General features: G+C 49.1%; 1 protein-coding gene across 2 annotated transcripts in view; it reads right to left on the bottom strand.

The window, feature by feature from the left end:
* Positions 1–6,852: 6,852 nt before the first annotated feature.
* Positions 6,853–12,969, bottom strand: part of Mrps27 (mitochondrial ribosomal protein S27) — a 73,704-nt gene continuing 67,587 nt past the window's right edge. Inside the window, exons 9-12 of one of the 2 annotated variants that reach the window (XM_029544009.1) lie at positions 12,066–12,208; positions 9,826–9,996; positions 7,582–7,714; positions 6,853–7,391 (exon numbers count right to left, since the gene is read on the bottom strand). In XM_029544009.1, the coding sequence (XP_029399869.1) occupies positions 7,378–7,391; positions 7,582–7,714; positions 9,826–9,996; positions 12,066–12,208 (461 nt within the window). In that variant the 3' untranslated portion in view covers positions 6,853–7,377. Of the gene's footprint in view, positions 7,715–9,825; positions 9,997–12,065; positions 12,209–12,969 lie in introns of both variants that reach the window. The other variant, XM_021208641.2, reaches the window with a different exon arrangement.

Here is a 12,969-nt window from a genome sequence, read left to right as displayed (position 1 = left end):
GAAGGCCAAATCAGAGTGGGGAAAGGTTGTTTTTGAATACAGAAGTTGCTAGACTACAAGGCAAGCGTCTAGCTATTCCTCTGTTGGAAGGCCCTCCTCAGGGCCCTCGTTTATTAAGCTGGATTTCACAATGTTTATCATTTATTATCAGTTCACTTTCACGTTACATTTTCTGCTGCTATGATTCACTAAAGCCAAAGCTGAGCCCACTTCAGTCATGAGTTAGCTCTTCTCAGTCACACCTAGCATGGATATTGGGTGCCCACAGAATCCCCATCTCCTGACTCCTGTGGTCATAACAGCAGCATCCTCATTTGGGAACTCCAGACTTTTAGCCCAGTTATACTCAGACAGAACATTTGTATAAGTCATCACTTGCCCATTTCCCGGAGGAACCGTGTTCAGAAAGACTAATGATGACCCTGCCATTGTGTATTTCATATGCAGATTCAGTCAAAAAGGAAAACCATACTGCTCTCCCAGTTTAACCTCATCAAGTCAGGAAGCCCCTTGAGTACCCTGGCCATAGGTCTTAGCCAGGGGTTATGAATTATTAATATTTTGGACTAGGGGGTCCTTGGAGTGCGTGGTAGTACGTTCGCCTGTGCCCTCTGAGATGTTTAACAGCATTCCTGACCTCTAATCAGGAGGTCCCAGTAGCAGCTCCTCAGCTGAGTCTCAAGAATACCAACAAACATTACTGAAAGTACCCCGAAAGGAAATTATTCCCAGCGGATAAACACAGCCCTGGGTTTACCCCAGGCTCCTGTAGACAGCTGCCACTGGTGATGGACAGGTCCCAATCTCACAGCCAGGGCTATTGGTTGATTGTATAGTATGCCAGGAGGAGGCCAGCAGTCACCAGTGAAGGAATGGGGTTCATACATGTCTTCTTGACTGCCATGCCCCTTGGTAAAAGCCCAGGTGTGCAATAGACTCCTGGAGGGTCCCCAGCAGGACGGAGCCTGCCCTGCCCCCACATAATTGAGCATTCCCAGTTGGTTTTTCCTAGTTCCCTGTTGAACTTTTCCCCCTTCATCTGCCTTCTTGGGGTCACTTCAACAGAGTCCTTGCCTTCTATCCTGCTTGTGTGTGTGTGTGTGTGTGTGTGTGTGTGCGCGCGCGCGTGCACGCGCGTGGACGTGCATACAAATGTGCATCTGTGCATCTATCTGTGCACGCCTGTCCTGCCAGATGTGATCTGACTTGACTCCTCCCTCCAGCCCACTGAGGTGGCCTCAATGCTTCCTCAGCACTTTCCTAAGATTTCCTTTTCTTGTCTGTGTGAAACACAGCTGCAAGCGTTCTCACCGCGTTCTTAGGGATTACATACAGCAGTGCTTGGAGGGTTTAATATGCCACTTGGCTATGAACGATCGAGAAATATAAGCATTTGCTGGGCGTGGCGGTGCAGGCTTCTAGCTTCTTCACCTCCTAGTTGTCTGCTTGGGGACAGATAAGTGGGATACAAGTGAATCAGTGATAATTCTGACATGCTCTTCCTTTCCCTTTCCATAAAACACCTGACAAATTTCATTTGGTCTGAATCACCCACAGAGGTTTCCTTGTGGGCTCTCTTGGGAGAATGATGCAGCCCAGTTCCCAGATGTTCAGTCTCAGAGGAAATGTTCCTCAGTAAATAAATACAAGTGCTTTCCTCACAGTGATGGCGATTCTCTGGTTACAGTAGTTGAGAAGGTAAGAGCTCTTGTCTTCATGGAGTTTAAGGTCCGGTGCCCCTGAAAAGCTCAGGGAATTCATTCAGAATAAAATGGGGAGGGGTTAACACTCCAAGGGTGTGGCAAACTTGCCCTAAGGATGGTTCATAAGAACCTAGAAGAACACTGGGCATGGTGGCGCACGCCTTTAATCCCAGCACTCGGGAAGCAGAGGCAGGNGGATTTCTGAGTTCGAAGCCAGCCTGGTCTACAAAGTGAGTTCCAGGACAGCCAGGGCTATACAGAGAAACCCTGTCTCAAAAAAACAAAACAAAGAACCTAGAAGAACGAGGGTAGGGCCCTAGGCTCAATCCCTTGTCAGTGGGGATCAGGGTTGGGAGGGAATCAAAATGAATATTCTCTTTTTCTCAGTGACTCCATTTGGTTCAAAATGGTACCCATTTCTGAGATAGCCCATACATGCTATCTCCGTATTTAGGAGACAGAGGATGGATGATCCTGAGCATGAGGCTAGCCTGAGCTACATGGCAAGACTCTGCCTCACCTACCAAAACAGACAGGAGAGACCAGAGATAGGGAAAAGCCAGAGCGAAAACCAGAAACCCCTAACTCGCTCTGTCTGGTATGCCAGGAACTACAGATTCAGCTCAGGAAAATGGTCTCAGTAGAGCACACGTCCCAGGAAGCCGGGGGTGGGGGGTGGGACCCAGCAGGGGTCATACTCCAGAGAGGCAGAGGAAGCCCAGCACTAAAGGCCATCAGAATGTAGCAGGGAGAGGGCGCTTGAGTGGTGGCTCAGGAGATGGTCCCAGCCTCAGCTCCCCAGCATTTGTCATGAAGAGGAACCCTGAGCATCTCCAGGTAACAGCGGCAGGTGGGGACAGCCCTTGTGGGGTGTGTCTCTGCCAGGCTCACTTCCACATCCTTTCTTCTTTCTCAGGCAGACCTGCTTACACCTAAACCTGTGACCACATCCACACCTCAGTGACCCGAATGACACAGGCTTCTAAAAATGGTTCTTAGGCCCAGTAGTTAAAGATTCCTCAAAGGGCATCATACAGCTGCAGTAGAAAACAAAACAAAACAAAACAAAACAAATACCACGCTGGGTTATCAGTACTGAAAGCAAAACCAGGCAGTCAGAGCTGGAAGTTTTCAGTCAAGGTGAGACGGAGCTAAAATCTGTTCAGTTTTCAAGGCCACTGGTAATTTCTCATCATAAAATCTACAACCTTGAGTTGGACTGATGGTGCAGTGGGTAGAGCGCCGGCCATGCAAGCATGGGGAACTGAGTAACAACCTAAGTCACTCAATAAGATCTCCATCTATAACCCCAGTGGTGTGGTGGTGGTGGTGGTGGTGGTGTGTGTGTGTGTGTGTGTGTGTGTGTGTGTAGAGAGGAAGAGGGAAAGGTGAGTAGGTTATGGACTCTAATAGGTTTAGCCCAATCTGCTCATTTTCATTCAGTTTAAAATGCTCCCTTCTCCCCACAGTCCAAAAGCACATTTTACTCTGCATGAGACTGTACCCACGAGGGCCATGTACACATGACAGCTTGTGGCACCTGGGAGGCTAATTCAAAGCACACAGCAGTATTTCTCTTCCTTAGTGCATTTCTGTCTCCCAGCCTGCCATGCTCTTCTACAGCATGTCTTCCCCATCACTGTACCAGTGCCACGGTGTCAACCGATGTGGGTAGCTGGCCCCCTCCGCCTCTAGAATGGTGTTACTTTTAAAGGTTTATTTTTATTTAATGTGTTTGTGTGTGTTTGTCTGCATGTATGTTTGTGTACCACATGTGTTCCAGATGAGGGCACCAGATACCCTAGAATGGGAGTTAGAGATCGGTTGTGAACCACCATGTGGGTGCTAGGAACTGGACACTGGTCCTCTGGAAGAGCATCTCTCCAGCCCCCCGCCCCCAACCTAAGTTATTTGAAGGTAGCATCTGTATTACTCACTTCTGCCCGTTACTTAGCATTTAGCATAGTGTGCTGCATACAGGACCTGCTGAACAAATAACTGTGCACAGAATACGTGTGAGGCAGACCATGATGAGTTCATCGGATGGTGGTCGGCCGGGCCAAGTGGAGCTCACCAAGAAGGAACTTTCTGTAGTTGAAGAAACACCATGCTGTACCATGGACTGATAAGCCGAGAGGATGAGCTAGATTAATGACAGGATGGAGGGGAATCTGAGTCAGACTTCAGATGTAGATGGATGACGTCAATAGGGATGGTGCCAGGTAGGAACGGGAAATGGGACTTCAGTGGTCTCAGAAGCATCAGCAAGTATGGACGGAGGCCTCAAATGAGTCCTAGCCAAGGAGGAAGAAGATAGAAAGGTGTCACTGGAGAGAGGGGAGATGGGTCTGGAAGGGAGAGCATGGCTATGGATGTGGCCCCATTTTCCTGACAAAGCAGGAGGCCTCTCCTCAGGTCTCAGAGTGAAGGGGTCTTGGGCTCACATTGGAGTGGCGAGGCTGCTAATGTCAAAATGAGTCTGTAGCTAACCGCAATGACCAATGGGTTCAGAGGACAGCCGTAACTGTGAAGAGGAATTCAGTTAGCATCTATTTATTACTCCGCACACTGACACCAGCTCCAAAGCAAGCAAGCAAACAAACAAACACCCAATTATGATATATCAGTTATCCCAAAGGCTACTGTTAAAAGAAACCAAAATTGGCCGGGCAGTGGTGGCGCATGTCTTTAATTCCAGCACTTGGGAGGTAGAGGCAGGCAGATTTCTGAATTTGAGGCTAGCCTGGTCTACCAAATGAGTTCCAGGGCAGCCAGGGCTACACAGAGAAACCCTGTCTCGAAAAACCCAAACCAAAACCAACCAAACAAAAAAAATGTTGACAGAATATTCCGGAGGCTTGATGCCTAAAGTCCAGTCATGGTAGGGCTGAGCTGTCTGAGGTCTCCAGGAGAAACCCCTCCCTTGCCCCTTCTATCCTCCAAGGTTGGTGGGCCTCCTATAGCTTGTGGCTGCTCCATTTACCATAGCCACCCTATTCCTTCCACCAGTGCTTTTGTCTCTGCATTCACAGTGCCCTCTTTAAAGAACACTAGCTTTGGTGGATTAGTAATCTCATTTTAATTTGATACCCTCCACAAAAGAACTTATTCCCAACTAAGGCCAGATTCTATGGGCTAGAGCCTCAGGAGATCATTTTTAAGGGATAAAATTAAAACTGTTCCAGATGTAGGCCCATGGATGCTAAGTAGGCCCGAATAAAGTATGAAGAAGGGGGAAGGCTAATATGAACATTGGGGTTCTCCTGGGTTGACTGTAGAGTCTAGGTTGCAGGGAAGCAAGTAAGGATCCAGATTCTGAAGACCAAGTTTGGGTGACAGGGTCTAAACGAAGGGTTGGTAGGTGGGAGGAGCAGGGATAAGCTGCCTCAACAGGGGTCATGGTATGAGATAAAAGCAGAGAGGCATTGCCGTTCAGAACCTCAGACAGTCACAGGCTGAGACATCAGTGGAAGAGACAGAGGGCAGCTATAGCCAGAAGGCTCAGTTGTGAGGTAAGAGAGGAGGGCGTCTTGGTTCAGGAGACAGGGGCATGGGTAAGGGATAAGAGACTGGAAAGCCAAGAGTTCCCAGGAGGGGGACACTGTCACAGAAGAATCTAAGGAGGGGCAGTTTGCAAGCTCCTGCCAAGTCAGAAATCAGGATAGGAATGCCCCTTTGAGCGAGGATTGGAACTGCAAGGGGGGTACCAAGGGAAGAAGGACAAAGGCAAAGTTAGGAGCCAAAGAATAAACAAGATGGCTCAACAACGGTACTTATTCTTGGTCATCATTGGATTGATCCTGGATCTGCATCAGAGAAAACCCTGCCTTTGATAAACCCGAATGCCAGTCCTGACTTGTGGTGATGGCCTGTACCCATCATTGCTGCCAGCCTGGAAGATGCTGGCTGAGATTATACCTGAGGACACAGGGCAGGCTGGGGCAGCGCAGCCGAGCTCGGGCGACGTCCTTAATCTCCTTTCTTATAGCATGGGATGACGACACTCCCTCAAGATGCTGCCATACCGCACGTCTGTGAGGACTCTGAGTAAAGACTGTCACTACTACTTGTCCTAGTCTGACAGAAGAGGGCTAAAAGCCCCAAACTGTAAAGACAATGCGGACAAGACCCTCTCCCTCCTTTTCCCCAAAGAGAAATGTTCTGGGATTATTTTGGTGTCTTTCTTTCCACAGGATGTACCCTGGTACTTAAAGGCAACATTACACGGCAGGCCAAAGCCCCCTGACCATTCCCCAGAGAGCTTTCCAGGAATATTGATACCCCATCTTCTGATAGTTTGCACTGAGTTCTATCACCTACATACTTGTTCCAAAGACAGAGATAAAAACAATAAACCTTGCAAGTTAATGGGAGACCAAGACAGGAAAAATAGACCTTGCAGGTTAACAGTTGTTTGCAGTTAAGAAGTTTCCATTTGTCCTTCGTCTGTCCCATCTGCACCAGATGTGCTTGATCACATGTGGGCGGGATGCATGCTTGTCCCTGATTGGACCCGATGGGAAATGCCTTATGGGTACGCCTTGGTAGAATGTGACTAGCTATTCTCTAGGAACTCTGGAATGGTTCTGGCCAGAGCCCATCATCTTGGCTAGTATTTAACTAAAAATTACTTCAAATTTGGCTCAAAAATTGTGGAACTGGTATTTCTCTCGCAGTTCTCAGGTTTAATGCCATCCCCTCTTCGTTTCCTCCTTTCATAGAAATGTCTGCTCTAAAGTTGTCCTGTGTGTGCACATGCATACCAAAGGCTCATTTACAAATGTGACAATGTGTGGAAAGTTATCCTGATATGCTGAAGTCAGAGCATAAGGGTTTCACTCCCAGGGCCAAGTTTCTCCTCAAAAGCTTTTACATTATGTGTCACCATGGATACCTATAATCAGAAATCTAGTGAGCTTGCGGTCTGGAGACCTTCTGTGCTGGACTTCTCCCAACGGGGAAAGAGGAGGGCAGGGCATGGTGGGAAAGAGGTAGTGGGGCTGTGTGAACACGCAAGGCCAGATCACCAGGGTATTTGTTTTGCACTAGTGAGAGGGACTATGGGTACAAGGTCTCAGGTATAAGGGTTCTTGAGGTGACTGGAGTGCCAAGGAATGCCACAAAAATCACACCACGCACAGACCACATGGGTAAGATTTATTGGGGAAGCAGGTATACAAAAGGCTGCTTCTGAGCAGTGATGGGAACGGGGCAGGCCATGAAGTTGCCAGCTATATATGGCGCATATGCACAGGGAGAATATGAGACCAGTGTTAACAGTGGAAATGTGTCACATTGACGGCTGGTCATGTTGTGGCCACTGGTGCTGAGTCACTGGAAGCAGGTTAAAGGAGCAAGCACCTGGTTCTGGAATGTGGGTGGTTCTCCGTTTACCAACATTAGGACGTGAAGCTCGTTGCTCCATGTACATGGGCAAGGGCAGGGAATCATCCAAACACCCGTGCTGCAGAGCCGATTCTTCAGCTATAGCTTCTCATCATGCTCACCCGATACTCCCAGTCTGTGCCCAGGACTCCACTGTGAGCCTTGACAGCCCCTACAGGAGATTCAGCTGGGGGCTTTAGCCCAACCATTTGTCACTTTCTTAGTTCCGGGCCCTTGACATCTAGATGGGCAGATAGTGTCTTGGCATAGAGCACATCTGGTTTTCAGGCTATGCACGGCTTCCTGTAAAAGCAAAGAAGACCCGGACAGCAGAGGCGGGGGNGGGGGGGNGGGGGCCCATCCTGTCCTGGCTGAACACTGGGGTGGCCCGAAGCACTTTAGGCTGCACTCAGCGCCTGGTACTCTTGCTTGGCCTTCTCCCTCTGTTCCTGTTCCCTCTGGATCAATTGCATCCGCTCCAGGTGCCACTCACGGAGTTTCTGCTGGTAAGTGGCCAGGTCCTCGGCCTCGCAGGCGGGGAGTTTTTCTTTTACTAGCTGGGTGGTCAGAGTCAAAAGACTTTCGGATTCAACTCTGTTCAGCTCCTGCAGTTTAGACCGAGAGGCCTGTTGGGAGCAAAGGAAAATGGAAAGGTAAGGGACAGGCAGGAGAAAGGAGGACAGGGAGAAGCAACTGAGTCCTCCGCTATCAGCCGCTCCATCTGCTTGCAGGAAAGAGGCCCTGAAGCTCTCCTCCAGGGGCAGCTGTCTCTCACTGGGCTCTCCAGCTCTGCTGTTAAACCAAGGTGCGTGCAGTGCAGCCAGGCACACGAGGTCACCCCAGCTTGGCACACAAAGTGCAGCTGCACCTCCCCTACTGAATGGCTTCAGGGCCATTCAGTTCTTATTTGAGCCACAAGCCTCACTAACTGAGCAGTGAGTGAGGACGCTGCCTGACAAGATGGTGGAGGATGGGGACTTTGAAACCCTGTCTTTTCACTTAAGTGACTTCCCCTGGTTCCTTTCAACAGATGGAAATCATTGCAGGGATTTCTCACTAGTGCTAAACAGCTTTCCGGAGTGGTGAGCATTGTAGGCGTCCACCTGCTGTGCTCCCCCACAGGTCAGCCCTTCCCTCCCACCTGCTGGCAGTTTCTGAGAGGGCGGCCTGGTAGGGTCAGCGTAGCAGCCCAGAGACTACTAAAAGCATTAATCGATTTAAGTGCTTCAAGATGCAGATCGCCAGAGAGCAACGTTTAGAGCCCCAGCTGCAGCTGAGTGTCACATGTGTTCACACCCCGAGGTGACTTCAGCATAGGATCTGGCAGAATGGCAAAAGGGGGCCAGACCGATGAGATCTAAGGAGCAGACTAATTATAAAAACAGACCCAAACAGATGACCTCAGACTAATGAAAATCAGGCAACAGGAAGAAAATGTAAACTGAAAACCGTTTCTTCCTAATATAACTCTCCAGGTAGTCTGAAGCAAAAGAGAAAGCCAGGGAATCTCAATGGTGAGGAGGTTGCCTTTGTCCAAACCCCAGCTCAGTGCTGTGTCACCTAAGCCGAGACTCTCCCACCCAGGCCTCCTGTGAGGATGAAGGAAATGGGGGAGGGAGCTTGCAGCTGCTAACATAGCTAAGGTCACAGATGGCAGGCTACAAACATTCATTTTTGTTCTTTCTTGGATGCTCAGTGTCCTGAGGAAGTACAAGGGCTGGAAGTTATGAAGGCAAAGGTTTCCATCCTCTGAGATGCAGCCGACAAAACTCTGCCTAAAGTCAAAAACAATCAAAACTGAGTACAAACTGTACAAAACCCAGGCAAACCTGACGCCCCTCAGGCAGCATAAGTGTGGTGATCGCTGTTCTCTTTAAGTTCTATACACTGACAAGCCAAGTTAAGAGAAAGAGCTGTGTATAACTCTGCCTTGTTCTTTCTTGGGCTATGACAGGAACATCAATCTTTTTATTCTTAGTTTCAAATTACAGGAGAGAAGCTAAGAATGACTTCCCTTCAGAAGTATTGGGGAGAAAGACCCTAAAATACCATGGGATCCTGTTCTATGGGAAGGCCTGCCATTGCTGAGTTAGAAGACACAGACTCACGGGCAGGAGCCCAGCTCTCCTACCTGCTGTGAAAAGGTACAGTGGAGCAGCTGGCATGGGAGGAGAATTCTCCCACTCCTATAATGACGTCATAACCTGAAAGTACTTCCTTCTTTTTGTATTAAAGAGACAAGAAACAAAGCAGAGAGCAGGCTCAGGGATTTTCTTCCCTGACACAGACAGCAGAGCATTTGGGACACAGAGCTCAACGACAGTTTGAGTGCTTAGTGCTGTTCTGGAAACTGTCCACAGGCAGTCTAATGGCCCTGCTGCACAGCACAAAGCTGCCAGCCAAGTGCCACAAAGGATGCACGAGCCTTATCTCTGCTGAAGCTGTGACTGATGTCTACCTGGGTCTCTGATGCAGCACATTTGGTGTATGTAGAGAAATGGCCAGTCACTTGCTGCACTGAGTGGGAATCAGGCACTGAGGAGGGCCACTGGGGGTGCCACACTGCCCCAGTGAACAGAACCATGACAGATCAGCTCAAGCACGAAGTCATAACAATTCCACTGGTTTCCTAAAAGGCCACAGCATGTGGGAAGCAATACAACTGCAATTCTTGATGCGCGTTTTTAATGCCTTTGTGTGTGACTGATGCAGGGAAAGGCTCTGTTTCTAGAGTCACCTGAAAGCGCTCCAGGTACCGGGGCAGCTTGGACTGTTCTGGTTCCTCAGTGTCTAGCTGCTCCACCAGGTCTGCTGAGCCCAAGCCAGCTTCACCTTCCTGGGGCTGTGCCTCTGAAGCCTGGCCATTTGAAGACGTCACCACCTTCAGGACTCCATCCAGCACGTCGAGCTGTAGGGCACAGGAGTGTCAGGATGACATATGTTATAGACGTGACTGTGTGCAGGCCAGAGACAAAGAAATAAGGGGGACCCCCAAGACTGAGGAAGACACTGAGGTAATAGCTAGGGGTTCCTGGAATGGCAGTTCATGCATGAAGTACTAGGTTCAAGTCCTCATGCTGCACACAAGGAAAAAGAAGGAAACAGAACAATTACGTTTTTATACATTAGCAATGCCTTGAGACAGCATGAGCTTCCAAGCTGAAGCTACAGACCTGAGCTGAGGATCACCTGTGTGAGTGACCAGCACAGTGGTAAATTAGGTTCGTTCTTAATTAACCAGGTAGGGACCCAGGAATTCTGTCTGATGGGCATTAAAGGACCTCCCCCACTTTCATGTTTTTCTTTGGAGTCAGTCTGGAATTGGGACAAAGGGAAAGAAAGACCATCACAGAGCACCGACAACAAAAGGCTACTCTGAAAACACACTAAAGCTGCTGCATATAGGCCAGGCCTCCCCCAGAGAAAGATCCCAGCACACAGAGGGATGGGCTTAATCCACAAAAGCTGCAGGCCAAGGCCAGAGATGCACACAGCAAACTAGTGAGTGCTTCGTGTGACTTAAATAGTAAGCGACTGCAATCATGGGGTTCTTTCTGTTTGGCTCTCTTACTCGTCCACCTCTCCTGTGTGGTACAGTTGCCTTAACCCATGCAGGGCTGGTCACCAGAGATGGGAAGGGAACAGCAGCAAGGCCTGCACAAGCAACGCCCCCAGTGTCACCAGAATGAAGCACCTACACTGCTCCAAGGCTTAGGTGTGTCTGACCTTTATACAGACTGGGTGTATGTATAGCACATTCTTATTGACATTCCAATCACGTCTCTACACACTAGAATAAAGACGATGTAAACTTGGCTAAAATGAGAAGGAATGTATCCCTAGCAGAGGACTTGTATATCATTGGTTTGTTCAGTCACTAGCACTGAATAGGCCAGCTTCAAGGTGCTTGTTCCTTGGTTATAATGATTGAGAAAGAGCATTAATGATATCAGTAGCTATCAGCATAATGTGCCATGGCAGACACTGGGTTGAAAGCTGAGGGGTGAGCCTTGGCGTTTCAGGGTCAAGGCTACACAGCAGAGCAGCTCCAAGGCATCCTTTCATCTTGCTAAGACCGCGTCTGGGCCTGTCTCTGGACACAACAGTCAGGATGGGAGGGAACACTCCGACTCCGTGTTGGGTGGAAGGGCCTCGGTGTATCCTAGTCGAAGCTCAGCCCAGTGAACTGTGTCAAGGGGCTTAGGTGACTAAGAAATAAACTTTGGCACAGGCGGGAGGACAATGTTTGAGACAGGCAAACAAGATACTTGAATGTTGACAACCATGTAACACAGATTCAGCATTACTCATGTACTATAGGGCAATCCAATGGGAAGAAAGTTGGATGGCGCCTTCTCTGGTGCCCAGATCCTGTGTGGTGTTCGCGTGTGCCTGCGTGTGGGCTTCACCTTTGTAGTCTAGGCTAGCTAGCCAGCTTCCAGTGGTTCATGTCTCTCTGATTCCCACACGGCCATTTCCGGACTGTAACTGAACTCCTGTGCCTGGCCTTTTAGGTGGTTCTGGGGGTCTGAACTCGGGAACTTAAGCTTGTGAGATAGATATTTTACCAACAGCCAAGGATAAGAGAGAAAATTGTTATGCAGTCTCTCCATACTACATGAGGGGTAAATCCACCAAAATTATTGAGTTTTCTATTATACCGCCATAAATCCCTTTTGGATAGGGGAGGTGGTGAAGAGGGTGGTATTTATTGGTCTGAGCTTGAATTTCAAGGGCGCAGACAGCTTTCCTTTTACTTAATGAGGTATGAATCAACACTAATCTTATTTTCCATTGCCTTTTTGACAGCAACACTGAAAATGCTTGTGGTTTCTTTTCATCCTTTTAAACTGAATAAATACCAATTCTGCACACATACAGAAAGCAGCGGAAGGAGAAAGACAATGGAAACAGATTCAAGTCACCCAGCCACCCTGTGATGCCTCCGTTTGACTGAGTGGGGGTGTAAGAACATACCACTTCTCTACCCAGCTTGAGGTCTTCAGGGGAGGAGGCCACCCTCTCCATCACCTGGAGGGCTCTGTTGAGGTAGCCTGGTGTCCACATCAGAGGCATGCCGCAGTATACAGCCCGCAGCCCACGCTGCAGTTCCACCTTCCCTGTGGCCAAAAGAGCAACAAAGACTGCTCAGCCATGCCTCCACACTGGGTCTGCAGCCAAAGGCTTGGAAGGCCCCAGCCAACAGCAGCCTAGACAAGGACCTTTACCACGCCACGTGCACCTTAGACGGAAGCTTTGTGAACCTGTGTTATGCGTTTCCTCTGGCTGGAGATTCACCAGGGCCCATGAATCATTGGGCTGAGGAATTTTGAGAGTCTGATAGAGCTGTTCCTACAGAAGGCCCCCCTAAGACAGAAGAAAAGATACTACTTATGTTTCAAGGCCAAACCACGCCCTAAGCAGCAAGGTCACAGCTTTCTACTCTGAGGCCCCTGTGACTACGTGATGACTTTCCCTGCCAGGAAATGTCTGACTTGCTTTGAAAAGTGTCACACATACAATCTATTTTCTTTATGAATAAGAAAAGGAACTGCCTCCCCCCCTCACTTCCTTGAGTGTTATCAGTTCTTACATCAGAGTCCCAGCTACCTTTGAGGTCACAGGGCCATCTGCATGAGGGAGAGCCCACTTAGCACTGATGAGCAAAGTCACCTTGCATGGCTCGGTCTAAGTCTGCCTCCGCTCATCTTTCCTGGAAGGGAGGATTTGGGAAGCTGGAGGAGGATGTCAGCTTATCAGGAGGTGGCTAATTTTAGATCTTTAAGGTGCTTGGGCTGGACATGGGTCATGCTGGGCTGATGGCCTGAGCCGAGTGAGGCTGTGGAGCAGGGGCAGAGGTAGGGTGTCTGATGGCATGGCT

This window comes from Mus pahari, chromosome 11 (assembly GCF_900095145.1).
Source record: "Mus pahari chromosome 11, PAHARI_EIJ_v1.1, whole genome shotgun sequence".
In the NCBI taxonomy this organism is placed as follows: Eukaryota; Metazoa; Chordata; class Mammalia; order Rodentia; family Muridae; genus Mus; species Mus pahari.
This window is presented reverse-complemented; position numbering and strand designations above follow the sequence as displayed.